Source organism: Blennius ocellaris (genome assembly GCF_963422515.1).
Source record: "Blennius ocellaris genome assembly, chromosome: 9".
NCBI lineage: Eukaryota > Metazoa > Chordata > Actinopteri > Blenniiformes > Blenniidae > Blennius > Blennius ocellaris.
Genome location: NC_137658.1, coordinates 9,143,449 through 9,164,992, shown reverse-complemented (window position 1 = coordinate 9,164,992; position 21,544 = coordinate 9,143,449). Strand labels below are relative to the sequence as shown.

Below are 21,544 nucleotides of genomic sequence, written 5' to 3'. Positions count from 1 at the left end.
CTTTGTCTTGTGCGCACTCTGGCCCACCGCTTTGTGTGTGACAAGGTACTCTATTGCCGAAGAGATGGAGAGAGGCTCGGTTGTAGCGAATCTCGCTGCTGATTTGGGACTGGAGCTCGGAAGTTTGGCACAACGAGAGGTAAAACTTGATATTTTCACCAACAAGAAATATCTAGATTTTAACAAGAAGACGGGGGAACTGTACATCGTAGAGAAGATGGACAGGGAATATTTTTGTCCAGCTAAACCAACATCCTGTTTTTTGAAGCTTGACGTTATTATCGAGAGCCCTTTACGCATCTTTAACATCGAGCTTGGAATAACAGATATAAACGACAACGCTCCACATTTCAGACGGGACAGAGTCGAGCTGGACATGTCAGAGTCTGCTTCACCGGGGGAGAGGTTCTCCCTGCCCAATGCTGTAGATCCAGATGTTGGCATAAATACAATTAAAACATACAGACTAAGTGCCAGTCAACATTTCACCATTGAAATTCAGACCGGCAGCGACGGAACTCAATATGTGGACTTAGTTTTGACTAAGTCCTTAGACCGAGAGGAAAATGCTGTTCACAATCTAATCCTGACTGCAGTGGATGGCGGTGTTCCGGTGCGCTCAGGCACTGCCTGTATTGTGGTGAGAGTGCAGGACACGAATGACAATGCGCCTCAATTTGATGAAGAAATTTACACCGTTAACATGACCGAAAATACTCCGATAGGAACGTTAGTGACGAAGCTGAACGCTAAAGATCTCGACGAAGGTTTGAATTCAGAGATAGAGTACTCATTCACCCTTTATACGTCTGAGAAAACACAAGATGTCTTTGCTCTAAATCCAAATACTGGAGAGATTACTGTGAAAGGAACTATAGATTATGAAGATATGAAGTTTTATGAAATGCACATTGAAGCTCGAGACAAAGGGAGAAATCCTCTATTAGGGCAGTGTAAAGTTATTGTCCATGTAACAGACATGAATGATAATTATCCAGAGATCATAATAGAGTCAGTAAAAAACACAGTGGATGAGAACATACCTGTAGGCAGTGTCATTGCACTGGTAGGAATAAGTGACAGAGATACGGGTGATAATGGCAAAGTAAGCTTGTCTATCCATCAACACATGCCTTTTGTTCTAAACGAATCATCAGATAGGCCCATGCATTACAAACTCATAGTATCTGAGCCCCTGGACAGGGAAAAAATGCCTGAATATGATCTAATGCTAATTGTAACAGATGCTGGAAAACCAGCTCTGTCTGATAATGAAACAATAAGTGTGCACCTACTGGATGTCAATGACAATGCGCCACGATTTCAACAGTCATTTTATACCATCCGTGTGATGGAGAATAATGCACCTGGAGCCTTACTTAGCTCCCTCACTGCCTTTGACCCCGACCTCCATGAAAACCAGTATCTAGTTTATTTCATCATAGAGAAAGAGATAGCCAACACCTCCATGTCCATGCTGTTCTCCATCAATCCAGAGAATGGAAATCTTTATGCACTGAAAACTTTTGACTATGAGATTGAGAAGGAGTTTCTTTTCCACATTGAGGCCAGAGACTCTGGCTCTCCTCCACTCAGCAGCAATGTGACTGTCCACATCATTATTGTGGACCAGAATGACAACGCTCCAGTTATTGTCTCTCCATGGCGTGCTCACGGCTCAGTGGTGGAGGAAAAGATCCCCAGATCCACTGACAAAGGCTCCTTGGTGGCCAAAGTCATCGCCTTGGACACAGACTCAGTGCACAACTCTCGGATTACCTACCAGTTTCTGCAGGTGACTGATGCCACCTTGTTCAGTCTGGACCAATACAACGGAGAGATCCGGACTATGAGGATGTTCAGCTACAGAGATCCACGTCACCAGCGGCTGGTTGTTATTGCCAAGGACAACGGGCAGCCTGCTCTCTCTGCTACAGTCACCATCAAGCTGTCCACAGTGGAGACTGCAGTGAAGGCCTACTCTGACATGACTGAGGTGCCTCTGGAATATGACATCTTCTCAGACCTCAACCTGTACTTGGTGATCGGTCTGGGTTCAGTGTCATTTCTGCTGCTCATCACCATCCTGGTCACCATTGTGCTCAAGTGTCAGAAACCCAAGGCCAGCAAAACAGCTGCTCCCTGCAGGAACAGTGTGCTCAGTGAGAGGAACTCCACCATCGCTGACTCCACTCTGGTCTCCAACGATGCCTACTGGTACAGTCTGTTTCTGGCAGAAACCAGGAAAGGAAAGTTTGTGGTCAGACAACCTGTGCCCAAAGGCTCCAGGTACATCGTGTCCAGCATCCCGAGAGGGACAGGACTGACTGATACTAGTGACTCAGCACCTTCCACGCTGCAGGTAAGCAATCAACATTTAATTTCCTTTTATTTGTTTTTCACAGACACAAATCACACATTTTATTTGCAGATTAATTAGTTTTAAAGCTATTCTTTCCAAAACAAAGCAACAAAAAGTTTTATGACATTCAATATGCTTTCAAATAAATTACAATAGCCAATGTTCAGTATAGATTTATGGCTAGCAGATACATAAATAGATGGTTGAATGCAGTCGTGACTGAACAAGTGAAAATTAATGAATGAGTGCATTTTTCTGCTATGACAAACAACCATCCAACCAATCAACCAAACAAACAAGCAAACTCAAAACAAAACGGATAGATTATGGAAAATAAGTATTTTATCATTGTATATAAGTTGAATATTTTACGTATAGTGTACGTGCAATTGGAAGCTAATTGTATTGTGCTCGTGATTGAAACCAATCAAGTTTAACTGAACACAGACTAAGTGATGTGAAACAGCCTGCGATAAAATTGAGTCAACACACCACTTGAGAGAATGAAATGGCTATTTCAAACAGCAAAAATCGAGGCAAAAAAAACACATTATCAAAAAATAAAATAAAACAAAAATACCACCATAGATATAACGAGGGTAATCAGCCGAAAGAATCATTACACGCAAAATTCAGAGTGGCGCTGTTCACTTGAAAAATCCCAGGCCAAGCATGCATTAAACCTGCCTGAGAGGCAGACTTAGAGGGGAATGGAAAGCTGAGTGGTGCTGAAACAGCAAGACTGAAAACAGCATAACATGGACGCGCTTTGAGGAAGAGGTCGCTTTGGTTTCCACGCGCAGTGCAGAAGATTGAGAAAAGGGTCAACGTATCAATTAAGAAAACAAACGACTACAGGAACAACAAAAACATCATGCACTATGTGGCTTAATGTGCTTCCGATGGCGATTACGCACACAATGGAAGCCGCTACCACAATGGAGTCAAACAAACGGTACGTGGTGTTCGCTCTACATTTTTTCATGGTTTATTACGCATCATGTTCAGTGAGTCACTATTCGATCCCAGAAGAAATGAAAGAAGGATCGGTGATTGCAAATCTGGCCAACGATCTGAACTTGGATGTTAAGACACTGAATGAGAGAAAGATGCGAGTGGACATAATCGACAACAAAAAATACCTGGATGTGAACAAAGAGACTGGAGAGCTGTATATTGTCGAGAAGATTGATCGAGAGCATCTACGTAATACGAAATCTTCTTGCTATATAAAACTGGAGGTAATATTAGAAAATCCCGTTAGAATATTTAATATTGAGGTAGAAATTTTAGACATTAATGACAACGCCCCTAAATTTCGAAGAGACGTAATTCATTTAGACATATCCGAAGCAACACCAAAAGGAGAGAGATTTTCACTGAGTAACGCAGTAGATCCTGATGTTGGAACCAATTCAGTTAAAACGTATCATTTGAGGGAAAGTGAATATTTCAATATCCAGGTTCAGACGGGAAGAGATGGGTCTAAATTTGCCGATTTGATTTTAACAAGGACGTTAGATCGTGAGCAGCAGGCTGTTCATAACCTGATTCTCACAGCTGTAGATGGAGGGACACCTGCTCGATCTGGGACTGCCAGTGTTATTGTTCGTGTTCTGGACACTAATGATAATGCTCCCACGTTTGAAAAGAACAGTACTTTGGTTACCATTTTGGAAAATTCTCCCATTGGCAGCCTTGTTATTAATCTCAAAGCAACAGATTTAGATGAAGGGTCAAATTCTGATATAACGTACACATACAGTTTATATACACAAGAAAAAACACAACAGACGTTTAACCTTAATCCTACAACTGGTGAAATAACAGTTAAAGGAATGTTAAATTATGAGGATTTCAAGATTTATGATATGGAAATTATAGCTACTGATAAAGGCACTAATAGTTTATCAGGACAGTGTACCATTAGAATTTTAGTTGAGGACATGAATGACAACCACCCAGAAATATCTATAAAATCATTTCAGAGTCCTGTGAATGAAAACATAGAATTAGACACAGTTATAGCTGTAGTTAGTGTTCATGATAAAGACTCAGGTGATAATGGCATTGTTGATTTAAGTATCCCTAAAAATATGCCTTTCAAACTGAGGGAATCTTCTGATAACTATTATGAATTAGTGGTGTCGGAGCCGTTAGACCGTGAGAAAGTCCCAGAATATGATATCACTTTCACTGTCACAGACAGAGGCTCTCCTCCTTTATTTGACAATGAAACTATGACTTTAGAGCTGCTGGATGTTAATGACAATGTTCCACAGTTCACACAGTCATTTTATACAATACGTGTAATGGAGAATAATGCACCTGGAGCCTTGCTCAGCTCCCTCACTGCCTTTGACCCCGACCTCCATGAAAACCAGTATCTAGTTTATTTCATCATAGAGAAAGAGATAGCCAACACCTCCATGTCCATGCTGTTCTCCATCAATCCAGAGAACGGGAATCTTTATGCACTTAAAACTTTTGACTATGAGATTGAGAAGGAGTTTCTTTTCCACATCGAAGCCAGAGACTCTGGCTCTCCTCCACTCAGCAGCAATGTGACTGTCCACATCATTATTGTGGACCAGAATGACAACGCTCCAGTTATTGTCTCTCCATGGCGTGCTCACGGCTCAGTGGTGGAGGAAAAGATCCCCAGATCCACTGATAAAGGCTCCTTGGTATCCAAAGTCATCGCCTTGGACACAGACTCAGTGCACAACTCTCGGATTACCTACCAGTTTCTGCAGGTGACTGATGCCACCTTGTTCAGTCTGGACCAATACAATGGAGAGATCCGGACTATGAGGATGTTCAGCTACAGAGATCCACGTCACCAGCGGCTGGTTGTTATTGCCAAGGACAACGGGCAGCCTGCTCTCTCTGCTACAGTCACCATCAAGCTGTCCACAGTGGAGACTGCAGTGAAGGCCTACTCTGACATGACTGAGGTGCCTCTGGAATATGACATCTTCTCAGACCTGAACCTGTACTTGGTGATCGGTCTGGGTTCAGTGTCATTTCTGCTGCTCATCACCATCCTGGTCACCATTGTGCTCAAGTGTCAGAAACCCAAGGCCAGCAAAACAGCTGCTCCCTGTAGGAACAGTGTGCTCAGTGAGAGGAACTCCACCATTGCTGACTCCACTCTGGTCTCCAACGATGCCTACTGGTACAGTCTGTTTCTGGCTGAGACCAGGAAAGGAAAGTTTGTGGTCAGACAGCCTGTGCCTAAAGGCTCCAGATACATCGTGTCCAGCATCCCAAGAGGGACAGGACTGACTGATACTAGTGACTCAGCACCTTCCACGCTGCAGGTGAGAAACTCTCATTGATTAAAGTGATGTAAAGGCTAAATTATACAATGCAAACACACAGTCATATGAAAAAAGGCTGGAGATGACATGTAGGCTAGAGTTTTTGTTTTCACAAACAAAATCGTATCAAAAGTATCTCCTTGTTCTTTAAAATGTGTGTCTTGTTGCTTCATTAAAACATAGTTTAATATATCAGTAGATCATTTTCAGTCAGTTAAATGGCAAATTTTCACAAAGTTTTCTGTCATCCTAATTCAGTGTGAATTAAATTTGTTCGCAAAGTTAAATGATCATTAATGTGAATCTGAATTTGTACAGAAATCGCTTAATAAAGTAGGCGGCAACAGACTACTTCCTCTAAAATTGGATTAATGACCGACTACATAAAGGAAGTAAATTTAGGAGATTATTGATACAATTAAAGCTGGACGTGTTTGAACAGCAGTAATATCATTTTTCTTGGAGCACGTTTGGGTGAAATGGTGGCATTCACTCACATTGAGGCGCTGTTCCTCAGTCACACATAGATTGGAGGCAGTGCGATCAGTGAACACAGTGAATGGACAGCTCCTGGTTCTGAATCGCTTTGGAGGAACCGTGTTTTATTTTTATTGTTTTATATCGGATCGTAAATTTACCGAAGGTAACAGGAGGAGGTTGAAAAATAAGACATAAAAAGGGTTTCGAACTACGCAGAGGATTAAAGCTCGGTGTCACAATGACCGGTTCCTTCTGTTTTGAATATTGGAAAAGGTACGTCTGGATCGTTCCTTTTTTTATTGCCATGTTAAAACCCACTGTAGCTGTTAATCACTATTCTGTCCCAGAAGAACTTGAGCAAGGTTCTGTTGTTGCTAATCTTGCTGCAGATTTGGGACTAGACGCTAAAACATTAGTCGAACGTAAAATCCGCCTTGAGACAATCGCCAATAGGAAATATCTGGACGTGAACAAAGAAACAGGGGAGCTGTTTATCGCTGAAAGAATCGACAGAGAGACTCTATGCCCTGCGAAGACATCATGTTATCTGAAAATGGAAGCAATAATTGAAAATCCCAAAAGGATATTTTACATTGAATTAGAAGTAATGGATATCAATGACAACGAACCTCATTTTCGAAGAGACACAATAGATTTAGATATTTCAGAGGCTACGCAGGCCGGGGAGCGGTTTTCTGTGAGCAATGCTGTTGATCCAGACGTTGGATCCAACTCAGTGAAAACATACCAACTGAGTGACAGTGATTTTTTTACCATCGAAATTCAAACGGGAAGAGACGGCTCAAAATTTGCCGATCTAATTCTGAAAAAGAGTTTAAATAGAGAACAGCTGGCGGTTCATAATTTGATACTGACAGCCGTCGATGGTGGCGTGCCGTCTCGTTCTGGAACTGCCAGCATTATTGTTCATGTTTTAGATACAAATGACAATGCTCCTACATTCGAAAAAGAGAGCTACCAAGTTAACGTGTTCGAAAATTCGCCAATTGGGAGTCTAATTATTCATCTCAATGCGACAGATTTAGACGAAGGGTCGAATGCTGATTTGCTTTACTCATATAGTTTGTATACATCGGAGAAAGCTCAACAAACCTTTCACCTAAATCCCATCACTGGTGAGATTACTGTAAAGGGAATGTTAAATTATGAAGATATCCAGATTTATGATATGGAAATTCTAGCAACTGATAGAGGAGACAGTGCACTTTCAGGACAATGCAAACTCGTAATATTTATCGAGGACATGAATGACAACCATCCAGAAATATCTATAAAATCATTTCAGAGTCCTGTGAATGAAAACATAGAATTAGACACCGTTATAGCTGTAGTTAGTGTTCATGATAAAGACTCAGGTGATAATGGCATTGTTGATTTAAGTATCCCTAAAAATATGCCTTTCAAACTGAGAGAGTCTTCTGATAACTATTATGAATTAGTGGTGTCGGAGCCGTTAGACCGTGAGAAAGTCCCAGAATATGATATCACTTTCACTGTCACAGACAGAGGCTCTCCTCCTTTATTTGACAATGAAACTATGACTTTAGAGCTGCTGGATGTTAATGACAATGTTCCACAGTTCCCACAATCATTTTATACCATACGTGTAATGGAGAATAATGCACCTGGAGCCTTGCTCAGCTCCCTCACTGCCTTTGACCCTGACCTCCATGAAAACCAGTATTTAGTTTATTTCATCATAGAGAAAGAGATAGCCAACACCTCCATGTCCATGCTGTTCTCCATCAATCCAGAGAATGGGAATCTTTATGCTCTGAAAACTTTTGACTATGAGATTGAGAAGGAGTTTCTTTTCCACATTGAGGCCAGAGACTCTGGCTCTCCTCCACTCAGCAGCAATGTGACTGTCCACATCATTATTGTGGACCAGAATGACAATGCCCCAGTTATTGTCTCTCCATGGCGTGCTCACGGCTCAGTGGTGGAGGAAAAGATCCCCAGATCCACTGACAAAGGCTCCTTGGTGGCCAAAGTCATCGCCTTGGACACAGACTCAGTGCACAACTCTCGGATTACCTACCAGTTTCTCCAGGTGACTGATGCCACCTTGTTCAGTCTGGACCAATACAACGGAGAGATCCGGACTATGAGGATGTTCAGCTACAGAGATCCACGTCACCAGCGGCTGGTTGTTATTGCCAAGGACAACGGGCAGCCTGCTCTCTCTGCTACAGTCACCATCAAGCTGTCCACAGTGGAGACTGCAGTGAAGGCCTACTCTGACATGACTGAGGTGCCTCTGGAATATGACATCTTCTCAGACCTCAACCTGTACTTGGTGATCGGTCTGGGTTCAGTGTCATTTCTGCTGCTCATCACCATCCTGGTCACCATTGTGCTCAAGTGTCAGAAACCCAAGGCCAGCAAAACAGCTGCTCCCTGCAGGAACAGTGTGCTCAGTGAGAGGAACTCAACTATTGCTGACTCCACTCTGGTCTCCAACGATGCCTACTGGTACAGTCTGTTTCTGGCAGAGACCAGGAAAGGAAAGTTTGTGGTCAGACAGCCTGTGCCTAAAGGCTCCAGGTACATCGTGTCCAGCATCCCGAGAGGGACAGGACTGACTGATACTAGTGACTCAGCACCTTCCACTCTGCAGGTAAGATGATTGGGTTAATTATTTGTTTAATTTCTAATTTTTCAGTTGAAGCTTTATCTTCCTCATTGTTGATTCTGATATTTTTTTCGGGTCATCGCCTTTCAAAATTATTTTCTGCTTTCAAACATTTAGACCATTACCTACGTAACGTACATTTTTTTAATTGAGATTTATACCAACATGATCAAATTGTTATAAATTCCGTGAAAAGGCAACGGGTGGTGCTGTTTCGACAAAAACACAAAACAAAAAAAAAAACCGTCAATGATCGCGATGCACGTGATGTGTTGTCAGTGGGACACAAGACAGCTCCTGTTTGCGGAAACTGCAGCTTGAAAATGCCATCTTTCTTTGTCTGAACGCAACTATTGTAATTTTAAGGATCAGACACAAGACTTGCAGACATTAATAATGTGATCAAGGCTGGAGATTTAACCACTTAAATTCGTTGGAAACGAAATATCATTGGATAATTTTCGAACAATGGCATCTTACAGAAGGTACGTGCTTCTCGCTGTTCTGGTGATTTTTTCCTTTGTTCATCGTGTATCAGCCTCAGTGACTCATTATTCAATACCCGAAGAATTGAAAGAAGGATCCGTGGTAGCAAACCTCGCAAATGACCTGAGCATCGATGTCAAAACATTAAATCAGAGGAAGCTGCGGCTTGATATAATCGGCAACAAAAAATATTTGGACGTGCATAAAGAGACTGGTGAGCTGTTCGTTGTGGAGAAGATTGACCGGGAGTACATTTGCAACACCAAGTCATCAACGTCTTGTTACCTTAGACTAGAAGTCACACTCGAAAATCCTGTGCGAATTTTTAACATCGAAGTGGAAATTTTGGACATGAACGACAACGCCCCGCAATTTAGAAGAGACGTCATTTATTTAGACATATCAGAAGCGACTCCAAATGGAGAGAGATTTTCACTAAGCAACGCAGTAGATCCAGATATTGGCTCGAATTCAGTAAAAACATATGATCTGAGTGACAGTGAATACTTTGATATTGAAGTACAGACGGGAAGAGACGGGTCAAAGTTTGCAGATTTAATCCTCAAAAAGACTTTAGATCGAGAGCAGCAGGCTGCTCACAATTTAATACTTACAGCTGTCGACGGAGGAACACCTGCTCGATCTGGGACTGCCAGTGTTATTGTTCGTGTTTTGGATACAAATGACAATGCACCAACATTTGAGAAAACCGACATGAGTGTTCAAATCTTGGAAAATTCTCCCATTGGAAGTCTTGTAATTGATCTGGATGCAATAGATTTAGATGAAGGTTCAAATTCTGACATTACATACACATACAGTTTATATACACAAGAGAAAACACAAGAAACATTTAATCTTAATCCTACAACTGGTGAAATTACAGTTAAAGGAATGTTAAATTATGAGGATTTCAAGATTTATGATATGGAAGTAATAGCTACTGATAAAGGAACTAACAGTTTATCAGAACAATGTACAATTAAGATTCTAGTTGAGGACATGAATGACAACCACCCAGAAATATCTATAAAATCATTTCAGAGTCCTGTGAATGAAAACATAGAATTAGACACAGTGATAGCTGTAGTTAGTGTTAATGATAAAGACTCAGGTGATAATGGCATTATTGATTTAAATATTCCCAAAAATATGCCTTTCAAACTGAGGGAGTCATCTGATAACTATTATGAATTAGTGGTGTCGGAGCTGTTAGACCGTGAGAAAGTCCCAGAATATGATATCACTTTCACTGTCACAGACAGAGGCTCTCCTCCTTTATCTGACAATGAAACTATGACTTTAGAGCTGCTGGATGTTAATGACAATGTTCCACAGTTCACACAATCATTTTATACCATACGTGTAATGGAGAATAACGCACCAGGAGCCTTGCTCAGCTCCCTCACTGCCTTTGACCCCGACCTCCATGAAAACCAGTATCTAGTTTATTTCATCATAGAGAAGGAGATAGCCAACACCTCCATGTCCATGCTGTTCTCCATCAATCCAGAGAACGGGAATCTTTATGCACTGAAAACTTTCGACTATGAGATTGAGAAGGAGTTTCTTTTCCACATTGAGGCCAGAGACTCTGGCTCTCCTCCACTCAGCAGCAATGTGACTGTCCACATCATTATTGTGGACCAGAATGACAACGCTCCAGTTATTGTCTCTCCATGGCGTGCTCACGGCTCAGTGGTGGAGGAAAAGATCCCCAGATCCACTGACAAAGGCTCCTTGGTGGCCAAAGTCATCGCCTTGGACACAGACTCAGTGCACAACTCTCGGATTACCTACCAGTTTCTGCAGGTGACTGATGCCACCTTGTTCAGTCTGGACCAATACAACGGAGAGATCCGGACTATGAGGATGTTCAGCTACAGAGATCCACGTCACCAGCGGCTGGTTGTTATTGCCAAGGACAACGGGCAGCCAGCTCTCTCTGCTACAGTCACCATCAAGCTGTCCACAGTGGAGACTGCAGTGAAGGCCTACTCTGACATGACTGAGGTGCCTCTGGAATATGACATCTTCTCAGACCTCAACCTGTACTTGGTGATCGGTCTGGGTTCAGTGTCATTTCTACTGCTCATCACCATCCTGGTCACCATCGTGCTCAAGTGTCAGAAACCCAAGGCCAGCAAAACAGCTGCTCCCTGCAGGAACAGTGTGCTCAGTGAGAGGAACTCCACTATTGCTGACTCCACTCTGGTCTCCAACGATGCCTACTGGTACAGTCTGTTTCTGGCAGAGACCAGGAAAGGAAAGTTTGTGGTCAGACAGCCTGTGCCAAAAGGCTCCAGGTACATCGTGTCCAGTATCCCAAGAGGGACAGGACTGACTGATACTAGTGACTCAGCACCTTCCACTCTGCAGGTATGAAATTCACTTTTAAAATATATTACTATTTCCAAACTGAACATCTTCCATTAGTTTAAAAAAAAAAAAAAAAAAATCAGATTCATGGTACAGTGGTTTATCTGTTGAAGCTTCAGGCTGACGAAAATGGAACATTGCCTAAAAGATGATACCAAATAGGCTCTCTGCATATGAAACACAAATGACCAACAAGTTTTAATGGCATATAATAGTATATTCAATTCAAAAGTCTGACAAAATCTTAATTCCTCTGCTGTTGGCATATTTATTTAGGTCCTTCTTTGATGCACATGTTAATGCAACAGCACTATTTCATTGAAGCAATTTCCTTTGATTTGTAGGATTTATTTTTACATTTGAATAACAATTTATTTTAATCCATTGTTTTCTGTGTAGTAGGAGACAAATGATTATTTTGAGGAGTTTATCAGGTTAACCATAAGAACATATATGTATTTCGTAAAAAAAACTAAACAAAAAACTAAACAAAAACAAAAACAACAATTCATGAATAGTTTTGTGTATCATTCTTAAAAAGACTGAGGGTGGCACTGTTTTGTTTCAAACAAAACAGCTCTCTGTCACGTGACGTTTCTTCCTGTCTCTTCTGTGCGTCGAAAAAACGGACAGCTCCGTGGTGATGAAAATAATTTCGTAGTGCATCGCTGCGCTCTGGAAAAAAACCAAAAACGGGATTAAATCTCTATTTTCAGGTTGTTTTTGAAACTAATTCACATAAAGTTCGTCAACTGGGAGCAATTCTTTTTCTTGGTTCAAATGTCTTGCACCAGCAAAACAATGGCTCTCGTTGTGAAAATGGAGGCGTGCAAAAGGTACGTGCTGCTCGTGGTTTTGATCCATTTTTCTTCAATGCGCAACGTATCAACTTCAGTGACTCATTATTCCATACCAGAAGAAATGAAAGAAGGTTCTTCTGTGGCAAACCTTGCTACCGATCTCGGCCTGGATGTTAAAACATTAAATCAGAGGAAGATGCGTTTGGACATAATCTCGAACAAAAAATATCTGGATGTGAATAGAGAGACTGGTGAGCTGTATATCGCAGAGAAGATTGATCGGGAAAGCATTTGCCCTTCCAAAACGTCGGCTTCTTGTTATCTCAAAATGGAATTAATACTTGAAAATCCATTACGGATTTTTAACATTGAATTAGAGGTTTTAGACATGAATGACAACGCCCCGCAATTTAGAAGAGACGCCATCCATTTAGACATATCTGAAGCGACTCCAAATGGAGAGAGATTTTCACTAAGCAATGCAGTAGATCCTGATATTGGATCGAATTCAGTAAAAACGTATCATCTGAGTGAAAGTGATCACTTCAATATTGAGGTGCAAACTGGAAGAGACGGGTCAAAGTTGGCAGATTTAATCCTCGAAAGGACTTTAGATCGGGAGCAGCAGGCTGTTCATAACTTGATTCTCACAGCTGTAGACGGAGGCACACCTGCTCGATCTGGGACTGCCAGTGTTATTGTTCACGTTTTGGACACAAATGATAATGCTCCAAAATTTGAGAAAACTAACGTGAGTGTAAAACTCCTGGAAAATTCTCCCCTTGGAAGTCTTGTAATTGATCTGGAAGCAATAGATTTAGATGAAGGTTCAAATTCTGACATTACATACACATACAGTTTATATACACAAGAAAGAACACAAGAAACATTTAACCTTAATCCTAAAACTGGTGAAATTACAGTTAAAGGAATGCTAAATTATGAGGATTTTAAGATTTATGATATGGAAGTTATAGCTACTGATAAAGGAACTACCAGTTTATCGGGACAATGTACTATTAAGATTGTAGTTGAGGACATGAATGACAACCACCCAGAAATATCTATAAAATCATTTCAGACTCCTGTAAATGAAAACATCGAAATAGACACAGTAATAGCTGTAGTTAGTGTTAATGATAAAGACTCAGGTGATAATGGCATTGTTGATTTAAGTATTCCTAAAAATATGCCTTTCAAACTGAGGGAATCTTCTGATAACTATTATGAATTAGTGGTGTCGGAGACGTTAGACCGTGAGAAAGTCCCAGAATATGATATCACTTTCACAGTCACAGATAGAGGTGCTCCTCCTTTATCTGATAATGAAACTATGACTTTAGAGCTGCTGGATGTTAATGACAATGTTCCACAGTTCACACAGTCATTTTATACCATACGTGTAATGGAGAATAATGCACCTGGAGCCTTACTCAGCTCCCTCACTGCCTTTGACCCCGACCTCCATGAAAACCAGTATCTAGTTTATTTCATCATAGAGAAAGAGATAGCCAACACTTCCATGTCCATGCTGTTCTCCATCAATCCAGAAAACGGGAATCTTTATGCACTTAAAACTTTTGACTATGAGATTGAGAAGGAGTTTCTTTTCCACATTGAGGCCAGAGACTCTGGCTCTCCTCCACACAGCAGCAATGTGACTGTCCACATCATTATTGTGGACCAGAACGACAACGCTCCAGTTATTGTCTCTCCATGGCGTGCTCACGGCTCAGTGGTGGAGGAAAAGATCCCCAGATCCACTGACAAAGGCTCCTTGGTGGCCAAAGTCATCGCCTTGGACACAGACTCAGTGCACAACTCTCGGATTACCTACCAGTTTCTGCAGGTGACTGATGCCACCTTGTTCAGTCTGGACCAATACAATGGAGAGATCCGGACTATGAGGATGTTCAGCTACAGAGATCCACGTCACCAGCGGCTGGTTGTTATTGCCAAGGACAACGGGCAGCCTGCTCTCTCTGCTACAGTCACCATCAAGCTGTCCACAGTGGAGACTGCAGTGAAGGCCTACTCTGACATGACTGAGGTGCCTCTGGAATATGACATCTTCTCAGACCTCAACCTGTACTTGGTGATCGGTCTGGGTTCAGTGTCATTTCTGCTGCTCATCACCATCCTGGTCACCATCGTGCTCAAGTGTCAGAAACCCAAGGCCAGCAAAACAGCTGCTCCCTGCAGGAACAGTGTGCTCAGTGAGAGGAACTCCACCATCGCTGACTCCACTCTGGTCTCCAACGATGCCTACTGGTACAGTCTGTTTCTGGCAGAGACCAGGAAAGGAAAGTTTGTGGTCAGACAGCCTGTGCCCAAAGGCTCTAGGTACATCGTGTCCAGCATCCCGAGAGGGACAGGACTGACTGATACTAGTGACTCAGCACCTTCTACTCTGCAGGTATGAAATTAACAAAATAATAATAATGATAATAATAATAATAATAATAATAATAATAATAATAATAATAATAATAATAATAATAATAATAATAATAATAATAATTGTTATTATTATTATTGTTGTTATTATTATTATTATTATTATTATTATTATTATTATTATTATTATTATTATTATTGTTATTGTTATTGTTATTGTTATTGTTATTATTATTATTATTATTATTATCATCTAAACATATCATTATCTGCCATCAGTTTTCTTAAATTTTTTTATATCTTTTCCATGCAAGTGTCTTTCCTGATGAAGTTCATTACCCATGAAAAAAGTATAAAGTGTATAAATGTATATCAAATATGCTCTTCGAAAAATGATGACACATTATAAGTAAATGTAATGGTGCGTAACATATTTTCAATTGAAAAGTGTGACAAAAGCAAAATTCCTGCACTGTTTATATTTTTCGTCAACAACTTCTCTGCTGATGATAAGTCATAGCACAACGCAACTATTTAAACTAAAGTTTTCTTTGACATTTTAATAAAAAAATGTTCTCTATGGAGAACAAATTATGAATCATTTAGAGGAATTTATCAGTTTCGATATTTACGAAATCATGGATTTCATTTTTGCGAATAAATAAAATCTGAAATTATATCTATCTTCATAAAAACATCAAGGGTGGCGCTGTTTTGTTGAAAAAATTCACCCCTCGCTGTCTGTCACGTGATATTTCGTTGCGTCCCTTCTGTTCATGGAAAAGTGGACAGCTCCGTGGTACTGAAGCCACAATCCTAATATTTTAGTGCGCTCCGAAAAAAATACAAACGGGATGAAATTCCTCTTTTGAAGCCGTAATCGAAGCTGTTTCACATGAACTTTGTCACGTGGAAGCCTCTTTTTTTTTGTAAACGCCTTGCACCACTAAAGCTATTGATCTTGTGACAATGGAGGCGTGCAAAAGGTATGTGCTGTTCGTTGTTCTGGTCCATTTTGCTTTAATCTACAAAATATCAACTTCAGTGACTCATTATTCGGTACCTGAAGAAATGAAAGAAGGTTCTTCTTTGGCAAACCTTGCGACCGATCTCGGCCTGGATGTTAAAACATTAAATCAGAGGAAAATGCGTTTGGACATAATCTCGAACAAAAAATATCTGGATGTGAATAGAGAGACTGGTGAGCTGTATATCGCAGAGAAGATTGATCGTGAAAGCATTTGCAATTTCAAAGCGTCGGCCTCTTGTTATCTCAAACTGGAATTAATTCTTGAAAATCCTGTGCGAATCTTTAATATTGAAGTGGAAATATTGGACATGAACGACAACGCCCCGCAATTCAGAAGAGACGCCATCCATTTAGACATATCTGAATCGACTCCAAATGGAGAGAGATTTTCACTAAGCAATGCAGTAGATCCTGATATTGGATCGAATTCAGTAAAAACGTATCATCTGAGTGAAAGTGATCACTTCAATATTGAGGTACAGACTGGAAGGGACGGGTCAAAATTTGCAGATTTAATCCTCAAACGGATTTTAGATCGAGAGCAGCAGGCTGTTCATAACTTGATTCTCACAGCTGTAGACGGAGGAACACCTGCTCGATCTGGGACTGCCAGTGTAATTGTTCGTGTTTTGGATACAAATGATAATGCTCCCAAATTTGAAAAAAACAACATGAGTATAAAAATCTTGGAAAATTCTCCCCTTGGAAGTCTTGTAATTGATCTGGATGCAATAGATTTAGATGAAGGTTCAAATTCTGACATTACATACACATACAGTTTATATACACAAGAGAAAACACAAGAGACATTTAATCTTAATCCTAAAACTGGTGAAATTACAGTTAAAGGAATGTTAAATTATGAGGATTTTAAGATTTATGATATGGAAGTAATAGCTACTGATAAAGGAACTAACAGTTTATCGGGACAATGTACTATTAAGATTATAGTTGAGGACATGAATGACAACCACCCAGAAATATCTATAAAATCATTTCAGAGTCCTGTAAATGAAAACATCGAAATAGACACAGTTATAGCTGTAGTTAGTGTTAATGATAAAGACTCAGTTGATAATGGCATTGTTGATTTAAGTATTCCTAAAAATATGCCTTTCAAACTGAGGGAATCTTCTGATAACTATTATGAATTAGTGGTGTCGGAGACGTTAGACCGTGAGAAAGTCCCAGAATATGATATCACTTTCACTGTCACAGACAGAGGCTCTCCTCCTTTATCTGACAATGAAACTATGACTTTAGAGCTGCTGGATGTTAATGACAATGTTCCACAGTTCACACAGTCATTTTATACCATACGTGTAATGGAGAATAATGCACCTGGAGCCTTGCTCAGCTCCCTCACTGCCTTTGACCCCGACCTCCATGAAAACCAGTATCTAGTTTATTTCATCATAGAGAAAGAGATAGCCAACACCTCCATGTCCATGCTGTTCTCCATCAATCCAGAGAACGGGAATCTTTATGCACTGAAAACTTTTGACTATGAGATTGAGAAGGAGTTTCTTTTCCACATTGAGGCCAGAGACTCTGGCTCTCCTCCACTCAGCAGCAATGTGACTGTCCACATCATTATTGTGGACCAGAATGACAACGCTCCAGTTATTGTCTCTCCATGGCGTGCTCACGGCTCAGTGGTGGAGGAAAAGATCCCCAGATCCACTGATAAAGGCTCCTTGGTGGCCAAAGTCATCGCCTTGGACACAGACTCAGTGCACAACTCTCGGATTACCTACCAGTTTCTGCAGGTGACTGATGCCACCTTGTTTAGTCTGGACCAATACAATGGAGAGATCCGGACTATGAGGATGTTCAGCTACAGAGATCCACGTCACCAGCGGCTGGTTGTTATTGCCAAGGACAACGGGCAGCCTGCTCTGTCTGCTACAGTCACCATCAAGCTGTCCACAGTGGAAACTGCAGTGAAGGCCTACTCTGACATGACTGAGGTGCCTCTGGAATATGACATCTTCTCAGACCTGAACCTGTACTTGGTGATTGGTCTGGGTTCAGTGTCATTTCTGCTGCTCATCACCATCCTGGTCACCATCGTGCTCAAGTGTCAGAAACCCAAGGCCAGCAAAACAGCTGCTCCCTGCAGGAACAGTGTGCTCAGTGAGAGGAACTCCACCATCGCTGACTCCACTCTGGTCTCCAACGATGCCTACTGGTACAGTCTGTTTCTGGCAGAGACCAGGAAAGGAAAGTTTGTGGTCAGACAGCCTGTGCCAAAAGGCTCCAGATACATCGTGTCCAGCATCCCGAGAGGGACAGGACTGACTGATACTAGTGACTCAGCACCTTCTACTCTGCAGGTATGAAATGTGCTGTGCACATTAACATTTTTTATACACAATACCTTCATTGTGGCATTTGATATAACATGACTTGAAACTGGAGGTTCTTTTTTTTTTTTTTTTTTAGATAATTTAGATGTCAGAACAAACTGATTGGTAACAAAACATTTTTGCCTCATGCATAAAGAAATCAACTTATATTGGTGTGTATCCTGTTCGTCACAGTGACAAAATATGGGGAAAAACCAAAAGGTGGCGCTGTTTTATTAGTAAAATGCCAAAAACTCCACATGATCCTTCAGTGTACCTGTTTCCGGACTATATCAGTAGAAAAACCAGCAGCTCCGACGAAAGTCCATAGAGGGACACGCTCGCCTTATTTTCGTGGGAATATCTGCTTGCTTAAACTTTAATCAGATGCATTTTGAATTAAATACGTGGCATTAAGATTGTTTTCGTCTCCAAACGTGGATCCGTTGGAGGCATCATAATTTCCGACGCAATAACTGCTCGTTTTGTCACAATGAAGTCTTACGATAGGTGCGTGCTGCTCGTGGTTTTTATTTTTTTTTCCTTTCGGAACACAGAGACCTCTGTGATTCACTATTCCATACCCGAGGAATTAAAGGAGGGCTCTGTGGTCGCAAATCTTGCTACCGATCTCAGCCTTGACGTTACAACATTGACGAAGAGAAAAATGCGTCTTGACATCATCGCCAACAAAAAATATCTGGACGTGAACAAAGAGACTGGTGAGCTGTATGTGGTGGAAAAAATTGACAGAGAACATATTTGCACGACTAAATGGTCATCATCGTGTTACATAAAGCTTGAAGTAACTCTTGAAAATCCATTACGGATTTTTAACATTGAATTAGAGGTTTTGGACATGAACGACAACGCCCCGCAATTTCGAAGAGACGCTATTCATTTAGACATATCAGAAGCCACTCCAAAAGGAGAGAGATTTTCACTGAGTAATGCAGTAGATCCTGATGTCGGATCAAATTCAGTAAAAACCTATCATCTGAGTGAAAATGAATATTTTAATATTGAAGTCCAAACCGGAAGAGACGGGTCAAAGTTTGCTGATTTAATTTTATCAACAATTTTAGATCGGGAGCAGCAGGCTGTTCATAATTTAATACTTACAGCTGTAGATGGAGGAACACCTGCTCGATCTGGGACTGTCAGTATTATTGTTCATGTTTTAGATACAAACGATAATGCCCCAACATTTGACAAATCACTTTACAGTGTGAAAATATATGAAAATTCTCCCATTGGAAGTCTTGTAATTGATCTTGATGCAATAGACTTAGATGAAGGTTCAAATTCTGACATTAAATACACCTATAGTTTATATACACAAGAGAAAACACAAGAAACATTTAACCTTAATCCTAAAACTGGTGAAATTACAGTTAAAGGAATGTTAAATTATGAGGATTTCAAGATTTATGATATGGAAGTAATAGCTACTGATAAAGGAACTAACAGTTTATCGGGACAATGTACTATTAAAATTATAGTTGAGGACATGAATGACAACCACCCAGAAATATCTATAAAATCATTTCAGAGTCCTGTGAATGAAAACATAGAATTAGACACAGTTATAGCTGTAGTTAGTATTCATGATAAAGACTCGGGTGATAATGGTATTGTTGATTTAAATATTCCTAAAAATATGCCTTTCAAACTGAGGGAATCTTCTGATAACTATTATGAATTAGTGGTGTCGGAGCTGTTAGACCGTGAGAAAGTCCCAGAATATGATATCACTTTCACTGTCACAGACAGAGGCTCTCCTTCTTTATCTGACAATGAAACTATGACTTTAGAGCTGCTGGACGTTAATGACAATGTTCCACAGTTCACACAGTCATTTTATACCATACGTGTGATGGAGAATAACGCACCTGGAGCCTTGCTCAGCTCCCTCACTGCCTTTGACCCTGACCTCCATGAAAACCAGTATTTAGTTTATTTCATCATAGAGAAAGAGATAGCCAACACCTCCATGTCCATGCTGTTCTCCATCAATCCAGAGAATGGGAATCTTTATGCACTTAAAACTTTTGACTATGAGATTGAGAAGGAGTTTCTTTTCCACATTGAGGCCAGAGACTCTGGCTCTCCTCCACTCAGCAGCAATGTGACTGTCCACATCATTATTGTGGACCAGAATGACAACGCTCCAGTTATTGTCTCTCCATGGCGTGCTCACGGCTCAGTGGTGGAGGAAAAGATCCCCAGATCCACTGATAAAGGCTCCTTGGTGGCCAAAGTCATCGCCTTGGACACAGACTCAGTGCACAACTCTCGGATTACCTACCAGTTTCTGCAGGTGACTGATGCCACCTTGTTCAGTCTGGACCAATACAACGGAGAGATCCGGACTATGAGGATGTTCAGCTACAGAGATCCACGTCACCAGCGGCTGGTTGTTATTGCCAAGGACAACGGGCAGCCTGCTCTCTCTGCTACAGTCACCATCAAGCTGTCCACAGTGGAGACTGCAGTGAAGGCCTACTCTGACATGACTGAGGTGCCTCTGGAATATGACATCTTCTCAGACCTCAACCTGTACTTGGTGATTGGTCTGGGTTCAGTGTCATTTCTGCTGCTCATCACCATCCTGGTCACCATTGTGCTCAAGTGTCAGAAACCCAAGGCCAGCAAAACAGCTGCTCCCTGCAGGAACAGTGTGCTCAGTGAGAGGAACTCCACCATCGCTGACTCCACTCTGGTCTCCAACGATGCCTACTGGTACAGTCTGTTTCTGGCAGAGACCAGGAAAGGAAAGGTGGTGGTCAGACAGCCTGTGCCCAAAGGCTCCAGGTACATCGTGTCCAGCATCCCGAGAGGGACAGGACTGACTGATACTAGTGACTCAGCACCTTCCACTCTGCAGGTATGAATCAGCATTAATTATTTATTTTCATGAAAAGAAAATGCAATACTTGAAAAATATTTGTAGATCGAAGGAAACGGTGTCAAAATTATACAAAATATACATATATATATATATATATATATATATATATATATTTATTTATTTATATATTATATATACATTTTTTTTTTATATCTTTTATTTTTTTATATATTGCTGTTACATTTATAAACAGTAGTGAGACATCCATTTTCATAATAGGCGAGTATCTATTCGGCGTTTGACCACTGAGTACTTAATTAACAAAGAATGGATTGTTAAATGAACAACATATGGATTAAAAAACCACATTAAATTATTAGAAAAAATAAATAAAACTCTTATACTTAAAAAAAATGTCTATGATGTATACTG

General features: G+C 40.8%; 3 protein-coding genes across 3 annotated transcripts; all 3 read left to right on the top strand.

The window, feature by feature from the left end:
• Positions 1–4: 4 nt before the first annotated feature.
• Positions 5–5,703, top strand: LOC308134712 (protocadherin beta-15-like; the record flags this gene model as incomplete). The annotated part of the gene is made up of 2 exons (XM_080502485.1): positions 5–2,362; positions 4,615–5,703. The coding sequence occupies exons 1-2, from the start codon at positions 65–67 to the stop codon at positions 5,701–5,703; spliced, it is 3,387 nt and encodes a 1,128-aa protein (XP_080358611.1). The 5' UTR covers positions 5–64.
• A 766-nt stretch (positions 5,704–6,469) lies between these two features.
• On the top strand, positions 6,470–21,154 carry LOC308134711 (uncharacterized protein; the record flags this gene model as incomplete). Its single annotated transcript, XM_080502484.1, has 4 exons — positions 6,470–8,806; positions 10,616–11,686; positions 15,859–18,249; positions 20,078–21,154. The coding sequence occupies 4 exons, from the start codon at positions 6,470–6,472 to the stop codon at positions 21,152–21,154; spliced, it is 6,876 nt and encodes a 2,291-aa protein (XP_080358610.1).
• LOC308134263 (protocadherin alpha-C2-like) lies at positions 12,506–14,908 on the top strand (the record flags this gene model as incomplete). Its single annotated transcript, XM_080501928.1, has 1 exon — positions 12,506–14,908. The coding sequence occupies one exon, from the start codon at positions 12,506–12,508 to the stop codon at positions 14,906–14,908; it is 2,403 nt and encodes an 800-aa protein (XP_080358054.1).
• Positions 21,155–21,544: the final 390 nt, after the last annotated feature.